Consider the following 23800-nt stretch of genomic DNA (forward strand, 5'->3'; position numbering starts at 1 on the left):
CCTCAATACTAAAATGAGACAATGATATTTCATGGTATCCAATGTCTCTTCAACCTGTAACATTAAATAATCCTGTATATTCATACTTAAACCTGATTTTAAAATACATATTGAAAAGTGTGCATCTTGATGGGTGGGAAGGATGTATGGTTGATTTACATTAGTGAGTAGTCGTGATGCTTCCTTCCATTGCTAATGAAAATGAAGTGGGACTTAGAATTAACTAACTGGATTTAGTTAGGCCTCATCTTTGTCAATAATTAGCTATAAAATTTTGGGCTTGTTAATCTCCTTCTAGGGGCCAGTCATCCTTGACATACCTTTTATCTCTAGTCTACTATGGTTTTATTAAAAGTATTTGTGTTTGATTTTATCCTGTCAAACTTATGGGAGAAATCATCTGAGTTTTGTAAATATCACATGCTGTAATATCTATTAAGGCAACACTTTATCTACTGAAAACACAGACAAAAATTATTTAAATTATTCATGAGAAACATTGATGTTAAACTAATTCTTTTAGTTCAAGTCTCTAACTCTTGTGGTACCTTAACACCTTACCTATGTAATTATTCTTTTGTAAATAAAATCTGGAGTTATCCTAATTTAAGTGTGACATCTATTTTTGTAGGGATTCTGTTTGACACACCCTGTCATAAAACTTTTAAAAAGAATTCAATAAACTTTAAAGATTTGCTTTATTTAAAAATATTAAGTTTTAAGTCACTGTATCCCAATACCATGTGTAGAACTGCAGTAGCTGCTATATAAAATTTCCATTTTTCAGTTATTTGAATATCAACTCAATGAGATAGATTGCTGAGATTACAAGTAAGATCCATTCCTAGATCATTCCTCCCCCTGGCTCTTCATGAGCCAGATAATTAGATAAAAGGATGAGCTAGTAAAGGAAATTTAAAGACCGTTATAATGTTGTATATATGCACAAAGGAAAATAACATGGTAGAACTGCCACTTTTATGGTCTCTGTAGCTACTGCCACTATGACATTATCCTTTCTACTTGTGCATGTACTAGTTGTCGATGTTTGTTGCTACATAATCATACTCATTGTTGTCTGTTTATCTTATTTCTGTCATGTCCTTTGTGCCTAAAAATCTATACATTAGGATTCATTTTATTACATATATGCTATATTCATACTCTAGCTCTTTCCATTTATAATTATAATTAGTAAATATATATTAAACAATTGAATAAATTTAAACACATATTGGCAGATCATGCACTGAAAAGAGGTGTTTTGGAAAGTCTCACCAGCATAGTCAGTATGCCCCAGATTTCTAGATGTGAGCATTTAAGGGCTTTTTGTGAGTGAAGCCACCCAGCAGTTTATGTAAAACAGATGACAAATATGAGGATGCAGATGAGTAAAAAATGTATTAAAAATTTTAGTGACATGTCCACTGTTTTTTTCTAATCATTTTCAGAGAGGTTTGGTTGATGTTTATGAGCACACTGAACAAAGAGTGTGCTAAAGGAAATATTTTCCTTAGGAAAGAGGGTTCCCAGACTTAAACTCAATTGACTATTAACAACTAAAATTATCTTTTGACTGTACAAATAGACTTTACATTCAATTAGTATATGATTTAAACAAATTTAGATAACTTGCCTACAGAACAATGCCTGTTAAAGAAAGGCTGCTTAATAAATATTTATTGAAGGAAGTAAAGAATCAAGGGAAGGGCAGAAGAAAGGAAAGGGAGAAAGGGAGAGAGAGGGAGAAAACATATCTGCCCAATTTGGTTTCAATTTTTTTATGCTACTATTTAGCATTTTAGGGTAGTAATAAAACTCTGATGGATTACATTCCCTCTGGATTATTCAAAACTGTGTAATAATCAATAAGAAAATGTCAAAATTAGATACAAACTCTTACTGGAAAAACAATCTATGTAGTGTTGCCCTGACCTTGATTATCTCAGTACTTCAGAGAAGCACATGCTCATAGAAAGGAAGCCTCAGGTAAATGACCACTCTTGCTCAGCACTGGGGGCAGCATAGAGGATGAGGGGTTGAAGAAACAAGCCCAACTGCTATGGTATAATTTGTCCTGGGGTTTTGGAAAATATTTTGCATGTAATCATTAAAGCTAAAATTAAAGATATATTAAAGTCAAAGTTAAAGATATTATTTGCTGCTTAATAAATGATATATGTTTTATAACTTCATTAAGGATGGTGCCTTCCTTAATTGTTGCATCCATGAGATTTTCATTGAGGTGCATATTAACTGCAGAGATAATAATGTTTCTATATGTTAATAATTTTAGATGGCAAATACTTGAGCTATTTTGCAGCCACATGGGAGGAATCATTTACATCTTTAAAGGCTTATTTTACCATTAACCCCTTCATTTGAGTACACTGGATTGCCATATGTAAAGTATTAATTTTTTTTTACATTAGTGCTAATAGCAAGTATTTTAGACCCACTGGTGTGAGAAGATTAAAAGCCACAGCATTAGGCATTCACCAACATTTCTGAGATTAATCCTTGTTAGAGCAGCCTAACGGGAACATGCAACTTGATTTTCTATTTATTGATCAGATCCCTCCTGGTTCTTTTATCATGTGAAATGAAACTCCACAGAGACAATAGTATATTGCATTATATGCTGAATTTAAAAATGTAAAACCATATTAAGTTGGTCTATTTCACCCTTTCTACTTTTAATACCACTTACTATCAATATGGGGCATAAGAGGATCTGTGGAAATAGGATACATCCTAAATATTTGTCGTTATGGTCCAGATTACACATGAGCCATTTATGCATCTTCTAGTCATAAACTAATGCTTGAAGGTTATGTTAACAATAAAGTTATGACAATGTTTGCTTTTATTTGTTAGAAGAGGATTCCAGGAGTCAGTGAAAAATAGATGCACTGTAAGATTTTGTTAAATATTTTGGAAAGGCATAATAATTCTGTGTCTTTTCATTTCTCTGTGACTCCTTCCCCTACCCCATCTCACCCCACCTTATTTCCATGTTAGCATAGGAACTATTTCTTGGCCTCTCATTTGCACATTCTTAATTTGAATGGATCCTGGGAGTGACATTCAAATACTGAATAACAAGCAGAGCATGGGCACAGACCAATAAGGTAGTGCATTAACTATAAACAACTTGGTAATGAACCAGTTAATTTTTTGGCTAAAACTTAGCCTGACATTGTAGCTGGTTTGTCCCTAAGTTTTATGGGTACTTGAACCACCTTGGATAATGATAGTCAAAGATTCTTAGAGATTTCTCTCCTGAGGAAGGTTAAGAGAGAGTAGGAGTTAAGAAAAATTGGAGAGGAGAGAGGTCGTTCTGTCTGAAGTAGTTACGCCTACTGATTCTTCTGAGTGATTTTTGAGCTGTTAGTGAGATCCATGTAAGTCAATTAATTGGCTAATGTTTTGATAAAGTTACGTTAATTTTATATTAATCAGTGCTTCTAAAACACACACACACATCTACATACACAGATAGATGTAGGTCTTACCTGTGGGCCTACCGTTGTGAATGTGTGCATGCATATATTATATATATGATACATACACACATATGCAAAGTTTGTCATCAATTAACTCATGAGTTCACTCTCCCAGGGTTCACCCATAATATGGAATTTATATTAGCAAATCTCTAGCAATTCTTTTTGTTAGATAGTGACAAAGATATCTAAAATAATTGTTTTTAGTTTTATAAAAGCTTCCCTGAGCCACTCAGTGTAAAAGAAGAGCTGCTTTGTTTTATTCTGGAGTCCATTCTCTTTCCCTCTGTTCTGCCCCCGTGTCAATCTGTGCCAGCTCTGGACTCTTAATTTTGTGCGGCTTCACTTGACCCTTGGTATCTTGTACTTGAACATAGTGCAATTAGATTTATCTTTCTACTTTTCACTTGACTAAGTCTGACGTTCAAAAATATCTTTACCATTTACGATGCTGGCAGAATCCTGGTTTCCCATGTTACCACTAAATTTAGCATGACATTATCTATGGAAAAAAATGAATGGCTAATAGTATTATCTTAATCACTGGCAACTCCTTAAAACTTATCAGGTTAGTTAAAATGGACAGGTTAAAACGTTACTATTCTTTCGAATTCATGTTTTTAAACTATCTGATTATATTCAGTTTGAAACAGAATAAATATAATTTTCATTTACTAACATTTGCATAAAGAAACAGATTCCATTACTAATTTATTTCTGTTGTCTAAGGTAGAGTCATTGCTCTTAAAATCAAAACGTCTAAAGGATTCCCACTTCTATATTTTCTTGTTTTCTTTTCAGGGACATTTCAAACCAATCAATGTTTTTTGAGGGCTACATTAAGGGTTTTAAAATCAAGTGGTAAAATAATAACCCCTGATGGGTAAACAGCACCATAAATTGTCATATTCGTTTTATAATATTAGTTCATTACTACTGCCAAATTTGGGCTTTTTGAGCCTCAAATCTATCTGACAATTAATAAAGAGAAATAACTTAGCTTCTGTAAAAGAAATATATTCATATAAATGTGTGTTTTTATATTCATGTCCTTGACATTTCCACTGGACACTGATTTCTGTATTGGAGGAAACAGGATACATTTACATTTTACCAGGGGTTCATGTAAAAACTCCTTACCTGTTTTATTTCATTTTTAATGTATAATGATATTTTAATTTTACCTGTAAATTTGTGCCCTGAGCTGATACCTGATTTATTCACTCTTATTTTTATTTGATTTAAGGCACAGCATATACCCATCCTTCCATCCATCCACTTATCCATTCATTCTGTTTTGTATTCCTTTATTCAGTAAGCATTGATTGATCATTTCTATATGTAACTGGTGCTATGGTAGGCACTTTACATAATTCATTTATTTCATCTACACAACAGTGCACCAAGATAAATTTTAGTATCTTAATTTTGCAAATGAGAAGGCTGTTTCCTAGAAGAAATTAAAACAACTTGCCAAGGTCAGATTGTTGAGTATTGGGCTCTTCTTTGTTTCCTAACGCAGTCCTTGCAACATGGGGAGTGATGAATGTTTATGAAAGAATGAATGAATGAATCAGAATACATTTTGCTACAACTAACACCTGTGTAGTAACTATTAATTACCACAAGCACTACTTCTAGGTTTGCTTATATTATCTCTTTTAATCATTACAAAAAATCAGTGCTATTAAGGATCTTATTCTTGTTTTGTAGATGAAAAAAACTGTAGAAAAAGGTGGTAAAACTAGCTTGCTGGAAAGTAGCAGAGTCAGTACTCAGACTTAGGTTCTGGCTCAGATTTGTCTAGCACAGTACATGATGCATTGTGAATGTTCGAAAACTGCTGTGATGATGGTGGTGATGATGTGGAATTGGAAATGTTATCTGATGTACTGAAAAAGTTATTTAATACTACTTATAGAATTTTCAAATTACAGTTGCATGGATTGCCCCTGTAAACTCCTAGAACACCTTATATTTACTTGACTTTCAACAATAAGATATTTTATTTTTCATTTAGATAGAAAAATAAGATTTGTGCATTTTTGTATAAACTCATTGATACGGTTTATCACCCAAATGAAATTTTGTGTCCCCACCCAACTCTCATCTTATAGCTCCCATAATTCCCATGTGTTGTGAGAGGAACCCGGTGGGAATGATTGAATTACGGGGGCAGGTCTTTCCTCTGTAGTTCTCCTGATAGTAAATGGGTCTCACCAAATCTGATGGTTTTAAAAGCAAGATTTCTCTACACAAGCTCTCTTTTTGCCTGCTGCCATCCATGTAAGATGTGACTTGCTCCTCCTTGCCTTCTGGCACGATTGTGAGGCCTTCCCAGCCACATGGAACTGTAAGTCCAATAAATCTCTTTTCTTTGTAAATTACCCTGTGTCTGGTATGTCTTTATCAGCAGTGTGAAAATGGATGAATATATCTATTATATGTATGTCTGTGCATATATACACAGACACACACACACACATACACACACACACACGCACATGGATATATAGTTACAGATAGAGATATAAAACTAATACTTAAACTGGTAGTGTCTTTTCTCTTTCTGACATCAAAGTTGCTTTGCATTGAAAAGCTCCCCAAATGTACCGATGTACTTGGATATATGCATTTTGTAAGCAGCTAATCATGATTTGAGTGAAAAATGAATTCTTAAATTGCTTAAGAAATAGGATTTTCACATAAAGAAGTTGGGCAAAAAATTGTAATCTTTATAGAGAAATCTGAGATACAAAAATCTGATTCCATCTGAAACCATGTAGTGAAACCACTATGGAGTCTGTTTCTGTAGTTAGTTGATCATATGTCCACGAAGACAGCTTTGCTTTTTAACCCATTGCGTACACATTTTTCAGTATTTAGTTCTGTCAGTAGAGGACCTGGAAGCAGTGAGGGTAATGAGGAGGAATGATAGTTTAGATGTATTCTTTCCTGAAATGCCAGTTGAATTAAATCTTTCATTCCCACTACAGACATACAAATCTATAATCTCCTTTCAAGATGAATCCAGAATCAGGAGTCTGAATTATTTTATTCTTGGTCAGGAGATTAAAATTGATCACAGGCCACACAAGGGAGTCGGCTGTAGTATCACAGCTCAATGTGGTTAACGAGGACAACACTTGCCTTCTGTTCTCCTTAACCGTGCACTTACAAATTACAAATACTATTGATTCCAGGGGTCATCTGAGGGTATGGGGAGGTGGTGTGGCTTGACAATATTTTGTTGTTTTTAAGGGATAAGAACTATGAGGCCTGATAGCATCTGGGACAGTTATAGTTTAAATTTGACAAATGAAGATTTACTTTTTTGAGCTGGCAAAATCCTTCATGTAGAAATAATGAAGGAAAATTTGATAGTTGATTTAACATAGGTCAAATGACTTGCAATGAAAGAAGAAAAATAACACTTTAATTATTACCTCTTTCTCAAAATGAATTGATGATGTTTGTCATTGTAGATCTGTGCTTTAAGCAAATGAATAGTGCTTAGAAGATACTTTTACCAGACGTCATTTAAATTTAAGTGGGTGTGGTTTACCTAAAATCATTCCAAAATGTAGTGTAGGTGGTATGATGGGTGAGTAATTACCCACCAATCTTTAAAGCATGTTTTTTCTTTCTTATGAATAAAATAGCTATATTAACATTCAGGCACCACATAGCATTGTATGCCGAATTTTCAGACTAGGTTAAGCCTCCATTTTTTTCTCCCTAACAATAAAGATTAAATGCTGCCCTAAAGTATATTTTATGAAATGATGGAAGAAACAATGTATTTAAGAGTTTTTGCTATTTTAAATCTGTCTTTGCCACTTATTGTCTGTGAGATTATAGAAAGCTTTTTTTACTGCCGTGAACTTCAGTTTGTCATCTATAAATGAGCATAAGGATACCTAGCCCATAGTGTTTTTGTGGGACTCAAATATACAGGAAATATTTTTAAGTAATAAATCACTTTACAAATGCAGAGTTTTAAAATATTTATTATTACTGAGCTTGTATAATGTTGAGCCTATATTTAAGATAGTTAGTGGTGAAAGACCTTCTGAACTAGATTCTCTCTCTTTTTCTTTATCTTCTGTAGAATACATTGGCAAAACAGCAAGTTAGGGTTTCAAAAGAGTCTAGATTGTGACTGGAATATAAACTGATTGGACTAGACTCCACTGTCGATAGTGGCCCTTTATACAGCATGGTCTAAGAGGACGAATCACATAGCTTAGCATTAGAATATGCCTTCTTTAAAAAATATAAATGTAGTTACAAATGATTAAAAATGGCCCTAAAACCATATGTCATCACAGAAATTACCTGTTCAGAAACTGAAAAGAAAGTATCAAAGCAGACTGCTCAGCTTATTAAACCAAAGGCATTTGGAATGTAATTAGATATTTTACATTGACTTAAAAAATGTGAGATTTTTGTTGATTCTATCAAAATATATGCTCTCTATACTAATCATTAGAGTGGTTCAGATGTTAGTATAATTTGTGAATTGGTATATATTATATAGTTTACAGTGAATTTAAATAGTTTCTAAACAGCAACCGAGAATTTCTATTTGATCTCCCTAATTAAACCACCATAATTACTATAGATTCTTCACCTAGTAGTGGGATAAATGAAAACATGACTGTTTGCCTATTGCACATTAATACACATTTATATGTGTATTATTAAATTTTTATTAAATGCACATTAATATACATTTTAATGTGCTCCAATTAAAATGAAAATAATTTTCATTATTATTAAATTTCTCATATCAAAGTGCTTCATAATTCAAGAGCATTTAAAACACGTCAGGTGAGGAAGTACTAAACATTTCATTTTACAGGTGAGGAAACTAAGGCACAGGGAAGTAAGCTAATTTGCCATACATCACAAAGCTAGTTGGGGAAACTGAGAGCAAATCTAGGTGTCACTACCTTAGCCATATATTTCTACTGCCTAGGAGTCTTAATGTGGTTTTGGTTTCGGAGGTCAGAAAATTTGTGGTAGGGTGAACCAGGCATGAATGTACCCTTGTGTGGGATTTCCAAACCCACTAGTAGAAAAACAACATCTCCATTGTTCAGGGCTTTAGTTTTGATGTATTTCTTTAAGATTGTAAGATAAGATTTTCTAAATGTGGTTTTTAATCAAACAAATATTATACAAATTAAGTTATGTCCCTTTTATATTATTTACTCAGAATATAATTGATGTGCAGTTGCCATTACTGACTTAATTTTTACTTCTTGAGAAAGCACTCCAGTGCGAATATATTCTCCATTATCCTGATTCCTGGGAAGGCATGTGATGTATTCTCCCTCTGGCTAATTCATTCTTTTCATACTTTGTCTGACATTACTACTAGAATACTTCACCATGTGTATTCTGTTAGAGAGTTTTCCCCTTTCCTCTTCTGATTTTGCTCATTTAAATAGATTCTAATAGTTACAATATATATATTTGTGTTTTGTTGCTTTTGTTCTGTTCAATATTCTCTTTCAATCTTTTTTGTTTATATTATTTCTAAAATTAATTGTAGGCTGGTGGCCTTGTATTGTACTGAAAAATCAAGAAAGATGACTCCTAAAATCAAAAGTATTCTTTTGAACACTGTTTCTTTGTGCTTTACAGTGTACATAGTGTTATACATTGTATAATGTTTTAAATTTTTTTCTTCTGTGATAACAAGAAAGTTTGAACTGATACCTCTCTTTTTTTGGCTTCCAGCATACCACTTTTTGGTACCCCTCCTCCTAACTGATTGGTCCTTCCTCAATATCTACTTTAGCTTCTTTCCTCTTTCCTTCCATAAGGTATGTGTGTTATCTTGTGCTCCCCTCTTGGCCTTCTCTTCTGATTACTGTATACACTCTTCCTGGATTAGCTCATTAGCATCTCTGACTCCAAGCACCATTCTTTTTTTGCTAATAATTTTCAAATCTGTTTGTTTATCCAGACTAAATTTCCCTCATGAGCTTCAGACATTTGTTCCACACTCTATTAAATATGTCCAAAAAGGAACAACACTCTTCCCTTAGAATCTGTCCCTCTTCCACTATACTGAATCACAGTGTAGTAGGAAGAAGGACATGTAATAAAAAAAATTAGAATGGAGCAAGACATGTACTATGAGAGAAGGATGTCTAGGTTATTGAGATGCAACAGGAAGCTGAGACTCAGCTTTGACCTTGCCATTTATAACCACTAGGGACCAAATCCTATAAAGTTAATTCCTAAATATATTGAGATTATATTTTTATTCTTCTGCATCCCCACTGTCAGTATCTTAGTATAAGTGCCATTTTTTCCCATTTAAGTTACTGTAATAGGAGAAGAGAATGAAAACATACCTCTAGGGAATCTGGAGGCACAGTTTTGAATGCCATATATAGAATTTCTTTGAAGTATTAAAATTTCATTCAAAATTTGCATTTCATTTCTCAGTCTCTCCACTTTTGTCTTAATATAAACACTATAATTTAAATTACTTATCTTTAGTGAAATTGTTACCCCAGGAGGGTAAGCTGTGTTTATACTAAGCTGGGGATACCCACTGCAATGCCATTTTAGTGGAGGTTACTAGTAATCCTGGTTAAGAAGAAGAAAAGTTTTCCTTTCTTATCTGGATTTATGCAGTATCCCCTTATATCCATCTTCTTCCATTCTTATTTTCTGCAAATTATTTCTGTATACTGCTACCAATTTGTCCTTGCTAATATACAAAACTGATTATATCATTTCCTAAAATGTTTCCTCAGTGTAAAATCCAAACATCTTGGTGTGACTTGAATGACCCCTCATAGTTTGGACCCTGCCTATTTGTCAAATTTCGCATTTTGCTTCTTCCTCTCTCCTCTTATCTGCTCCCCTCGTCATACCCCAGTTCTTGTCAGATTGAACTTATACCCCATCATGCCCTTGTATATGAAACTCATACTCCCCCTTTTTCTATGACTGGAAACATTAATCTTTTAAGACTAAACTTTATAATGTTGTCTCCAGTCCAGGTGAAGTGCCTTTGTAACTACTCCTGTGGTAACCTATACATCCTTTTCTCATAGCACGTGTCTTGCTCTATTCTGAAATTTTTTATTACATTTTCTTCTTCCTACTACCCTAGAAGCTATTTATCTACATATTCCCAGCACCTAATATGGTGTTTAGCACATAGTAGGCATTCAGTAAATATTAATAAGTGGTTAAATAAATTAAATACCTAGGATTTGTATTTCCGACTAATCGTACTCATAATTTTTAAAAAATTAAGCTGGTTTCCAATCCAAAAGTTGAATATGATAGATTATTTTAAAATAATTTTATGTAACAAAAATTTCAGAACTAGATACATAATGATTATACATTGAAACTGCCAAGTTTTGTATGCTTAATCACCAATACTCAAGGAAATCTCAGTTGGGACTAAATTTTTTTAAGTGTCCATAGTTTTCATTGTTGTTAAAGTTGTTGTTATGGTGTTTTATATAATAATTGTGTTAAATATCAAGGAAGAAAAAATATCAAGAAAGGTATACATATGAAAATAATAGGTTTTTAAGTTTAAGTACATAAAAATCTATTCATCTATTACCATTTTCCATATGCCAGTCAGTATGCTAAACCATTATCATATTATTGAGATATATTATCTCATTTAATATTCCAGCAAAGCAAGTTTTATAGTTAAGGAGACTGAGACTTAAAATTTAAATAACTGTGATTATTCAAGGTTACACAGCTAGTATTTATAGTGAAGTAGTATATTGGTTCTCACACTGCTTTGAAGAAATACCCAACACTGGATAATTTATAAAGGAAAGAGGTTTAATTGACTCACAGTTCCACATTGCTGGGGAGACCTCAGGAAACTAACAGCATAGCAGAAGCTAAAGGAGAAGCAAGCACCTAACTCATAGGTGGCAGGATGGAGTGAGTGACAGCAGGGGAAATCACAGATGCTTATAAAACCATCAGATCTCATAAGAACTCACTCACTATCATAAGAACAGCATGGAGGAAATCACCCCCATGATTCAATTACCTCCAACCAGGTCCCTCCCACAATACATGAGAATTATGGGGATCACAGAGATTATAATTCAAGATGAGATTTGGGTGGGGACACAGCCAAACCATATCACATATCCATATGAACATAAGGATGTCTGATGTTAAAAACTATTGCTTACCCTTACACTGGACCCAATATTCTAACAAATTCTTTTATAAACAGGTATTCTTTCTTTTATAAACAGGTATGTAGTGATTGTTAGATATGGAAAATTGCAGTGCCTCTGGCATTTACAACCATAGTCTGTACACTTGAAAAGGCATTTGGATATGGTATAATGTAATTGATTTAATATTAGAGTGGGGAAATGTGATTGTTTAATTATTTTTGAGTCACAGGATCCTAGGAAGATGTCATGAAATGTGTGAGCCCTCTGTACACAGTAAAATGCATACTTATAAAAAGTACTCTATTTTTATATAGTCTTGAAGTCTCTACAAAACGTAGACAAGGCCCAGAACTCCATTTCTAGATGATCCACCTATTTTATGGATGAAGAAACTGAGGTGCAAAAAGGTCAAACACATTTCTGGAATTGTTGACCAAGTGCATCCATCAAGAATGCCCTTTAGAAAATGATTTTCTTGTGGAATTTTCTGAATTCCTAGAAAAGTAGTGTGATTTTAAGTCTCAGCAATGTGACAGTAATACTAAATATATTCCAAGTATATTTATGCATGAAAATAATTTAACATTTTTTAATATCTAACATATTTCTTGTAAAAATCTATTGAGAACAGTAATTTTTTGGAAAACATAAAATTACAGTAATGACTTGGAGTAAAATAAAATAAATTTGCACAGAAGTTTATCATTTAAAGAGGGAAATGGAGAATTGAAATGATGCTGATCTTTGAATATTATCACCAGATAAAATAATTATATGGTAGCATGACAAATATCTATGTTTGTGAATTAAATTTTCTACCTATAGAATTAAGTTCTTTCAGTAGTGCAGAGCTATTTTATGTTTACTTGTCCACATAACAGTTCAGTATGGAAATACGGTTTTGTAACTTCTCATTTTAAAGATGAGGAAACTGAGGCTTTAAGTTTAATTATTTATGCTTATGTATAGCTATATAAGTAACAGAGTCAAGAGCTCACTAGAGAGATCATATCATTCTGAACTGAGCAGCTCTCCATTGTTTCACATATATGCTTGGAGAAAATCGCATAGATGTAGAAAACAAGTTCCAGCAACTAAGAGAGTCACAAGCGCACTGGCTACATGTTCTTTATTTTAAAGCCTGCCACTTGCTTCCTCAGTCTTGCATTGTTTCACTTTGCAGAGCTCTGAAGGCCAGAGCATACCTGAGTAATTCAGAACGATTTTTAGCTTTCATTTCCATTTTAATCCATGACCCTAACTCATACATTGTGTTTCACCTTATTTTATTCAAGTACTATAGCAAAGGCCAGTTTATTTCAAAGGAAACTGTTTAAATGCATTCTCTAAATGCATGCTATATTAACAATTATTACATAAAGTTTTTCAAATAGAGAATATTTCAGTCTCACAATGTGATTATATTATTTGCTAGAACAATTACTGATAAAGGGGTTTTCAGTGCCTGTATTTAAGAACTTACTTGAGTAAAAAATGTGAAAGTACAATTTTTAAAAACACCTTCCAGAAAGTAACTAATACAATGAATGTGAGGTACATTTACTGGTGATTAACACATTAGTAATACTTTTGAAATTACATTTTTAAAGGGGTCTTCTTCCTTCTACAGAATGTGTGTTTATGGTGGCAGCTTTAATGCTGTTTCCTACTGTGCAGTTCAATAGAGTATGTTTTTAGGTGGTTGGTTGAGGGTTTTTTTCCGTTATGTATGTCGATGGAGATAAGTGTTTTAATTACTTTTTTAATGTCTGTGCTTTTGTATTTTTCTCCTCTCTTCCCTTTTATTTCCTGCTGTTGAGATTACTGCCTCATCTCCACAGCAGGTGGCTGTTGCAAATTTGTTTTCTTTGTAAGCCTGGTAGATTTATTTTGTAATATAACTATTCCTTTTTAGTATTTTATTATTAATGATTTCTTTACTTTGGGATATAGTATACTTACACAGTCCTAAACAGTAATTTCTTAACACTATCTAAGAACTCCAATCATTAAGGAAAAAAATATTTGCCTGAGGCATATTGTTTGAGATTTTTGCTTACCCTTACTTCACAATGTGGAGATTAACATTTAAGGAAATTGTTCTATAACAAAAGCCAAATGAGAAAAAGAAACAGAGAAAATAGAAGGGAGAGAAATAAAGAAAAAGAAAAGAGAAAATGCTCAAGAGACAAAGTATACTTTAATAAATAATCACATAAAGCAGAGTAATGAGGATAAATGTATGGCTGAAATATGAAATTACATTAACATCTTTTCTAGAAATGTTTTAACTAAACCAAATGCTTACATTAAATTGTAATTTCAATTATTACAATAACTTCTACTAATTATAAGCAAATTGGAAAATTATAAAATAATAATGAAACAAAATGTACTTCTTTTTTTTTGTTCAAAGGGTTTGTTGTTCTGATTGTGTCAAAACATCCTATAGATAGAAGAAAAGTTGCAACAGATCCTAAGTATACACGTGATTTGTTATGAAACTACAGTATACTCAAGGATATTTTATCCATCTCTGTAAAGAAAACCATTATTTCATTAAACAAAATAAAATCTCTGTATATATTTTTTCCAGATGTATAAAGGAAGTAAAAAGTATGAGACCGAAAATGCATGGTGAACCCATACTCTCATTTTGTTTATATTAGATCACTGGACATTTATTACAGATAAAAAAAAATCCTCTATAAGAATTTCAACCATTCAAATTCAATTCATTTCATGTGTACTTACACTTCTTAGTACATGCATTGCTTTGTTGTAAAGAATATGTTCATATCCTTTCTCAGCTGTAGATATTCTAAATTGGAGTCTGATAGTAAATTCTAATATGAAGTTATATGAAGTAATTACATTGGCATGATAGAATTTGTGTGTTTTCTATATGAAGTATAGAAGCCAATTGAAATACTTTATAACTTCATAAAAATTCTTTGGTTATTTTCTCTTTTCTAGTGCTTTTTAAAATTGTACTGTTTTATACATTAAATACAAATAGAAGTTCAACATGCATCAGATTTTCAATATTATATAATAATACTCCATAATTCACTTTGTTCTGGACTTATTGTTATAAACTGCTGTACAAAAAAAATCTTGTGTAATGGGAAAAATTATTTGAAATGGTGTCTCCATTCATAACATTTTAAAAAATCTTCTTGTTATTCTCTAACCAATTGTGTGATACACACAGTTAATGTGTGTGGTCACATTTAGAGAAAATATAGACATCAGTTATATGAAACAGATGTTTAATGGGGATTTCAAAAATCAATGAAATGAATATTATTGTGGTGCATGGTGATCTAATTTCATATGTATTATATTGAATCACTCCATTTTTTTTCCTAAATTCAGTCTGAACACTCAGTACTAAACGTATTTACAGTGGCACATAGGGAAGAAGATGGGGAGTTCTATTGATAAAAGAACCACAACAGGCCATCATTGATCTATTCTCTTTCTTATCAATATATAGATCCTAGTATGATAACCCATATGGCACTATTGTCCCTTAGAAGTAAGACATAAATCCTTTGAGTGATCTTTAAGTGACAGATGAAACACTTTATAATCCATTGTGGAATTGCAACATGCTTAGTTAGGCCCTTGAAAGGAATATTTTACTTCCATATTGTCATCTCAACTGCTAGCGCTTGAATCAGGAATAGCTTATCTTCTCTAATACATATATAAATGCATACATACATAGATAACATATATTTATGATTTTCTACCTACTTTTACACATCCTGTATCTAGCCACCCAAATGGCTTCTTATGATTAATTGCAATATCTTCTTTATTTGAAAGTGTTTAGTATGAATCTCTTTATCATATAAGCCTTTTTCCTCCATAGTTCTTATATTTTACCCAAGACAGTAATAATGACTTACATTTTAATGTTATCTTAGATTTACCAGAATGCTTTATATGCACTTTTCTACTTAATTTTCAGAAGAACCCTATTTAGTAAGCAGGGTTGTCTGCATTCTAAAATCAAGGAATTTGAGAGCCACAGGATTAAGCAATTTTATTCAAGTACAGTTAGAAAATGGAAATAATGAGATTAGAACCCAGTTCTTTAGACTCTTAGGTCAGTGCTGTCTGAGACATGGTTTTGTTCTTAATGCTCCAGTTTGAATGACACTTTGAACAGGAGTGGGCTTTATCTTACTATTAATACTTTCCTTGTTTTGATGCTTTGTAGTTAGAGTTCATTGTAGTCTATAGAATGAATGAAGTTAGAATAATACCCTTATGTGGTTATAGCCTTTCATTTTAGCCAAAGATGCTAAGTTTCATGGACTGTGATACTCCCTATCTAATACTGACCACTTAAATGTGTAATAATATTAACTGTGTATATCATGGATTAGATGATCATTTAACTTATATCTACTCAAATGTATCATTTCATTAAATCAAGCAAAGGCTTTAAGGAAGCAAATGAAAATAAAAGGAAACATTTATTTAACATCTATGAAAAGAGCTTTATATACCTGTTTTTTGTGTTAATTCTCCCAACAGTTCTATGATGAGGCTGCTGTTGCCCAAAAAGAGTAATTTATTTGGCCAAAGTCATAATAGCTAGTAAGTGCTCGAATTAGAATTTTAATGCAGGAAGTCCGACTTCAGAAATTTTAGTCCTATCCAGTATACTGTTTACAAATAATTGTAGAAATAGGTCAGTTGGCCTTAAGATATTTTATAAGATTTAGGCCGGGCACGGTGGCTCAAGCCTGTAATCCCAGCACTTTGGGAGGCCGAGACGGGCGGATCACGAGGTCAGGAGATCGAGACCATCCTGGCTAATATGGTGAAACCCCGTCTCTACTAAAAAATACAAAAAAAAAAAAAAAAAACTAGCCGGGCGAGGTGGCGGGTGCCTGTAGTCCCAGCTACTCGGGAGGCTGAGGCAGGAGAATGGCGTAAACCCGGGAGGCGGAGCTTGCAGTGAGCTGAGATCCGGCCACTGCACTCCAGCCTGGGCGACAAAGCGAGAGTCCGTCTCAAAAAAAAAAAAAAAAAAAAAAAAAGATATTTTATAAGATTTAATAAACAAAAATAAAGACAAAAATTGTTACATGGATTTTTCTTTTACTAAGACAGAGGGGGAAGTTAGCCTGGTTTATTCTATAAATACATGTGTAATCTGTATATTTTAATACTGTCCCTAATGCAGCACCATTCCCAAGCCAGCATTAGAAAATAAGGACTGAGTAACATAACATGTGAGATCTGACATACAAAAGTACTTTGGAAGGTGAAAAACTTATGATATTTGCCATTTGCTGATTTCATCCAGAGAACTTGAGAGTAGTGACATAATCAGTGTTGTTTTGTCTACCAAAGTCTCATTGAAAAAGCCCCTGTATGAAATAATAAGAATTAGTCTTCCTTTAGAGTTCAGTATACTAGAGCATTGTCCATTTCTTTTTGTTTTTGTTTTTTTGAGACAGAGTCTCACTCTGTCACCCAGGCTGGAGTGCAGTGGTGCAATCTCAGCTCACTGCAACCTCCGCCTTCCAGGTGCAGCAACTCTTGTGCCTAAGCCTCTGGAATAGCTGGGATTACAGGCATGAGCCACCACGCCCAGCTAATTTTTGTATTTTTAGTAGAGATGGGTTTTCGCCGTGGGTCAGGCTGATCTCGAATTCCTGACCTCAAGTGATCCACCCACCTTGGCCTCCCAAAGTGCTGGGATTACAGGTGTGAGCCACGGTGACCAGCCAGCACCATTCATTTCTGTGATCCACAACCTTTGGCCAGGGACCTGAGGTAGTTTCTCAGTGGTCTGTGCTATCTTCTTCACTCCTGGGATTTGTGAGGCTGTCTCCAAAGATGACTGTCTTTCTCATGATGGCTTAGCTGTCATTCAAGTGAATCCTTTCAAGAACAAGAAGCATTGCACAAGTGCTTGCATCATTCAGTTAACACTAAACGAGTGGCTTGGTGAAGTAACACAAGCAAACATTATAGAATCTGAGTAATTCTTAAACATGCCCTACCATAGCTGTGAAAGCAAGCCTTAAAAACTTTTTTTCTTCTTTATTGCTTACTAGATTTTAATGTGTAACAGAACATCTAATATCTTGTTCATATTAACTGAAGTCGTGCAAAACTTTATGTGAGCACAAGGAAAGAATTTACTATATATACTGCTGTTATTTATTCCGTAGTTGTTCCAGAGGGAGGTGCTTTGGCAACAAAGCAAGGATACACATTTCAAAGAATATCAAATAGTGAAAAATAACCAGCATATACCCAAGAGGAGTTCACTTAAGAAGGAAAACATTTCAGAAAGGAATTGTACTGGAGAAAATAATCACCAAACAAAAATGCCCACAAGAGAAGCAGCCGGTCTTTCTCTGTCACTAGATTGGAACCTGGCTGCAGGCACATCCTGTGAGGTGTGCATATCTGCAGTCTTGTAGAGAAACTTAATACATACATGTTGAATGATTACTTTAGATACGACTGGTTATGTAGCTTCACTTTATAACCTGGCCTAGTTATAACCTTACACATGAAAAAAGCAGCCATTTTGAACTCATAACATAGACTCTACAACCAGTGTCCGTGTTAGAAATTGGCACTGCTGCTTACATGTTCTGTGATCCTTCAGCAGCATTATTTAATCCCTATATGCCTCAATTTCCTGATATTTAAAATGTGGATAATAACATCAGTTGTCTCATACAATTATTTTGAGAATTAAAATGGGTTATATAATAATCACCTGAGGGCCAGGCATTTAGAGTAGTGTCTGTAGTCGATAAAAGTTAATTTAAATTTTCTGTAACATAAGCAGGATCCTTCCTCCCTCCCTTCATCCCTCCCTCCCTCCCTCCCTCCCTCCCTCCCTCCCTCCCTCCCTTCCTTCCTTCCTTCCTTCCTTCCTTCCTTCCTTCCTTCCTTCCTTCTTTCCTTCCTTCCTTCCTTCTTTCCTTCCTTCCTCCCTCCCTCCCTCCCTCCCTCACACCCTCCCTCCCTTCTTTTTCAGAGAACTTGAAAATCACCATTTAAAAATAATTCTTAAGGAGGTGTTCCTTTGTATAAATGCATGCTAAAACACCAACAACTTAAATAACTATTCTAAAGAAACAAACTATCTGGCCTCCTTGAAAGACAAAAACTATACGTATCTACTACGCTGACTTGTTTTGTTTGTCAAATCTTTGTCAATCCATCTTTATTCATAAACTCTGTTTTTCACACTGAAAGGGGAATTAAAAAGTCATTTCAGTGTCATTTTGAAATCATCCTGGTATAGACACATACCTTATTTATTAATATGCCACCTACTCTCAGAGAAGTCTTCCTTTGATAGATGAGTATTTGCAAGTTTCATTTTCTTTCATATTTCACTTAAGGTTGCCTCATTTTTCTTTCCTTGTAGAACTTTATTTACATTTGCTGAGGTTTAATACTTTATTTTGATTTAAGCTTTTATTCCTTCCTTGCCATGCAATATGAGGTATGAAATAATTGATAAATTACAGAATAAACCTATCTTAATATTAATAGCTAATGTTTAATGAGTATTCATGATATGCCAGGTCTCAATTATATATAATATGATTTATCCATATAGATATAATATTTTTAATATTTTTATAATTTTATAAAATTTTTTAGTATTTTTTTTAAAAATCACATCCATGAGAGAAGTATAATTATTATCTCTCTTTTTATAAATGAAGTAGTGGAAAATCAGATCAGATTAAGAAACTCAATTTCAGAGTTCTCCAGAAAAACATAATTAGTAGGATGGACAGATGGATTGATAGAGATGACTTATTTTAGAGAATTGGGCTATTTATTTATGGGAGCTGGTAAGTCCAACTCCTTAGGGCAGGACAGGAGACTGGAGCTCCCAAGTAGGAGCTGATTGTGCAGACTTAAGACAGAATTTCTTCTTTCTCAGGGAAACCACAATTTTGTTCTTAAGGCCTTTTGATTAATTGATTGGATAGGGCCCACCCATATTATTGAGGCAATCTCCTTAAAGTCAAGTGGTTGTAGATATTAATCACATCAACAAAAGGCTTTCCCAGCAACACCTACCTTAGTGTTTGATTAACGGGTATTATAGCTTAGCCAAGTTGACACCTAAACCTAACCTTCACAGGAACTTATACAAGATCACAGAACTGGTAAATGAGAGAGGAAGGATTCATACCAAAGTCTGTCTGCTGACAAAATCCCTGCTTCTCATTATCCCACAGCATTATGATTAGCATAGGCTATCAGAGTATCCACAAGGAGACCTTCAGATGCACTGTCCTTGGCCAGAAGGGATGACCTGTCACCCAGGTAGAGGAGGAGGGCTCCATGGACCTTGAGGCTCTATGAGTGACCTGAGGTGTGGCTAAATAACCTGCAAAGAAAAACTAATCATATGTACCATATGTATATGTTGGTTTGAATAGTCAAATGTTGCCCTTACTTCAGTCTTCTTTTAATAGATTTGAAAAGAAATCATTTTGTCATAGAGAGCCTTCAAGAACATATTCAGCTATTTTTACCAACCCCATCCCTCCACCCCAGGTTTTCTAAAAGAATCACATAAACAGCCACCCATTTATATAATCATTTCTGTTACTAATATACCTTTTTGTATCATAAAAGGAAGAAACGTTCTTATCCCCATTTCCTTTACAGAGAAGCTGAGGCAAAGGCAGGTGAGGTGGCTCCCCTAACTATCCTATTACATAATGGAAATCATTTTGAAAGCAAAAGGTCTTTTAAAATAATTTATAAGCAAATGTTCTGGAAAAGGAGGTTCAGGGGGTGCTGGATGGGGAAGAAAAATGTTTGGTTTAATCTGAAGAGACAATGGTAGTTTGTTGCTGATTACATACAACCCACAAAAACCTTTAGCTTTCAGATCAGATATGGCATCCACCTTATCTCATATGACAAAAGTCATCCTTGAGCTATGCTTATTACTCTGTATCTACCAGGAAATGTCCATTGCCGTTCATTTCATTGTAAAATAAACTCCTACCTCTCTAGAATGACCCATTGGTAGAATGAGTCTTAGTAATAAAATAAAACTATGTATTTCCCCCTGCTTTTATGGAATTGAGATGAATTATTTCTCTACTTGCCTTGGATGGGGTGACTGCTATAAGATTTGCTTCATTTACACTTTGGAAAAAATTTACTCTGCTACTCATTTTCCTTTCGAGGTTTTGGTAAGAATTTACTAATTTATAGTTGATATATGCACAATGTAGAAAATTTGGAAAATAAGGAAATAATAAAAATTGGAATATCCTTAATACCACCAGCAGAAATGATCTCTGTTTCGATTACATGGTTTATATTAATACTCTTTTTACAAAATTTGAATTATACAGAGTTTTGAATCCTGCAGGTTTGTTTAAGACTGTTTTGATTACAATCTTATACCATGTTTCTCAAATATTCGCTGTTCTGTTGTCTTTTTCTTTTATATGGTAAAACTAATTTCTTCATTCACCTGGCATTCTGGTACTCTCTCATCTTATTTTACTCTTTCTGTATTAATCATTTTTGTGCATTAAACCTTTATTTGCATATGTCAGTATTTTCTAAAAATAGATTTAAAACTGTTTTCTAGATATTGAATACCAGTGTATATTTCCACCAAAAGAGTATGACAAGTTCCATGTCTACCCTTGCTGTATAGTTTAATTTTCTTAAATATTTTTCTTTTTATAGGGAAGTTATAATTTTATTCTTTTAATTTGCAGTTTAATGACTTAATGGAGTTAATATTTTTAGTGCTAATAAGTGATTTATATTTTTTCTTCTCCCAATTTTTATTATTCTTTATGTTTCCATTGAAAAGCTAATATGTTCCTTACTGATTTTGAGAAACTTTTTATACAGTAAAGACATTTAATTATTAAAACATTTTCCTAGTTAATAATTTTCATTTTAATTCATTTATATTTTTGAAATTTAGCAGTGGTTGAATTATTGTGGCAAAACACATTATTTTTTCCTTTAATTTTTTTCCTTCATTAAAAAAGAAATGATTTTACTTATTCAGGAATTAGATAAATATGTACCCACTTTTAAAGTTTCTTTTATATTTAGTACTTTAATATAACTGAAACTGACTTATTTATGACATGAGGAAAGAATATAACCTGATTTTCCCTATAATGTTATATATATTTATGTGTATATATACATGGTATGTTTCCATAAATTTACAGGTATACGTTAATGTGTGATTTATGATGTGTACTTGGTTATATATTAAAGATATACAAGATATACTCTGAGATCTGTTAGACTATGTTATGTACATTTTAGATTTGCTTACAGATGTTTTCCTGTAAGAACAACATTGTTTCAAAGATCAAAGTTTTCTTTTTTGTTTTAATATCTAGTAGGAAAAGCTCCTCCTCCTGTTAATGATATTTTATAAATTTGATTAATTAGGTTTGCCAGAACCCAATAAAGATGCCATGTTCCAAGGCCTGACGCGGGACCAGGGGTTTTACACATCCAAAGACTTTTTGCCACTTGTAGCCAAAGGCAGTAAAGCAGGTATAACATATTGTCTTTTATGCTTAATAGTGAGTATGCTATTTTATGTATTATAAATTAATATCAAGATCAAGCTCAGCAGCACATTGTTCAGATCTCACACCCATCCTTGCCTAATACCTCAATGTAGAGTTTTTTTTTAAAAAGTCCAGATATAACAGTTTGCCAGAATCATCTGTTTGTTCATTCTTCCAATAAAGCATCATCATAAGGAGTTTTCACTGTAATATATATATGTCTAAACTACATCATGAAAAATTGCTTCGAGGTAAGCAAGTCCTTAACAAACATTGGAAGATGTTTTTCAAAGAAATGGCATTACCTTCAGTTTGGGAACTGTTTTAAAATAGGATGAATCATCACATATCTTACATGATTTGTACCTACACAGGCAGAAAGTTTGACTGTCTTGTCTTAAACAGTTATTTTATGAAGTTAAAATAAAATACTTTGAGAGATACCCTATCACTTTATACACCCCAAGAAGAACCACCTGAATGAGGGCTGTACCTTGCTTTGGCTTGACCGGAGTCATTGTCTTAGAGGAAAATTGTAATATTTTATCCAAAGCTAGATAATCTAAATCCTTCAAACATATGTTTTTAAAGAGTTCTGAGCCACAGCTATTCCTACAGTAATTACATGTAGAAATGATACAAACTTTTAGGCTTCTCCCAGAACTTAAAACAGTAAGAAACATTCTATGTTAAATTATTTTTCAGAAGTTTACAGCTAAAGATGCTTGCCCTCTCCACCTTCTTCCTCCCAGTAGAACTGGATGTTTGTATGTCTGAAACTCTTTCTGAGGAAGATCATAGTGCACCTAGCTTATATTTGAAAATTACAGAGTGTCCCAAATACGAAATCTGTCCCAAAAGCAAAATGATTACACTTATTGAAATTATAGGTTTATTCTATTCTTGGTACCTTTCAAAAATTATAGTAATTTATCTTATGAACAGTTTTATTTAATCTGATTATACAGTGCTACCTAACACATAAAGAATATTTGTATTTTACTTTTTTTACAAGGATCTTCATATGGACACCAAATCTTAATAGAGATGACTTTGAGAAATGGATGCTTAGAAAGTCATATTTCTTTTACTGCCCAATTTCACAAACAAAACCCGAGGAAAGCAGTGAAAGGGAGAAAGGTTTATTTGAACTATTTCAAGAAAATAGTTCTCAGAAATTCTTCAGTTACATAAAGGACACTCAGCATGCTAATATTCAAAGTTAACAAAATATATAACAGAGGTATGTGTTAGAAATTATATAAGGTAATATATTAAAAATGTATTATAATGAAATATTGCAAACTGTTAACACAGATCATAAGGATCACTTTTTACTTCTAGCAAAAAGAAACTTAATTATGCTAAGTTAAAGATAGATGTCACAATTTTGACAAAGAGAGTTTTAATTGATTGATTCCAGTCTGTTATGACCTACACTCCTGAAATGTGTTGTAGGAATCCTAGAAGAAAAAAGAAACTAAAGGTACTGACTATGAAATTACAT

At 33.2% G+C, this 23800-nt stretch overlaps 1 protein-coding gene across 5 annotated transcripts in view; it reads left to right on the plus strand.

Moving 5' to 3' along the window:
* The window catches only part of DPYD (dihydropyrimidine dehydrogenase), an 860002-nt gene that overhangs the window by 321168 nt on the left and 515034 nt on the right, over positions 1–23800 (plus strand). For all 5 annotated transcript variants that reach the window (XM_077987630.1, XM_015145562.3, XM_077987644.1 and 2 more), the window contains one exon: positions 22169–22276. In XM_077987630.1, the coding sequence (XP_077843756.1) occupies positions 22169–22276 (108 nt within the window). The remainder of the gene's footprint in view (positions 1–22168; positions 22277–23800) is intronic.

This window comes from Macaca mulatta, chromosome 1 (genome assembly GCF_049350105.2).
Source record: "Macaca mulatta isolate MMU2019108-1 chromosome 1, T2T-MMU8v2.0, whole genome shotgun sequence".
NCBI lineage: Eukaryota > Metazoa > Chordata > Mammalia > Primates > Cercopithecidae > Macaca > Macaca mulatta.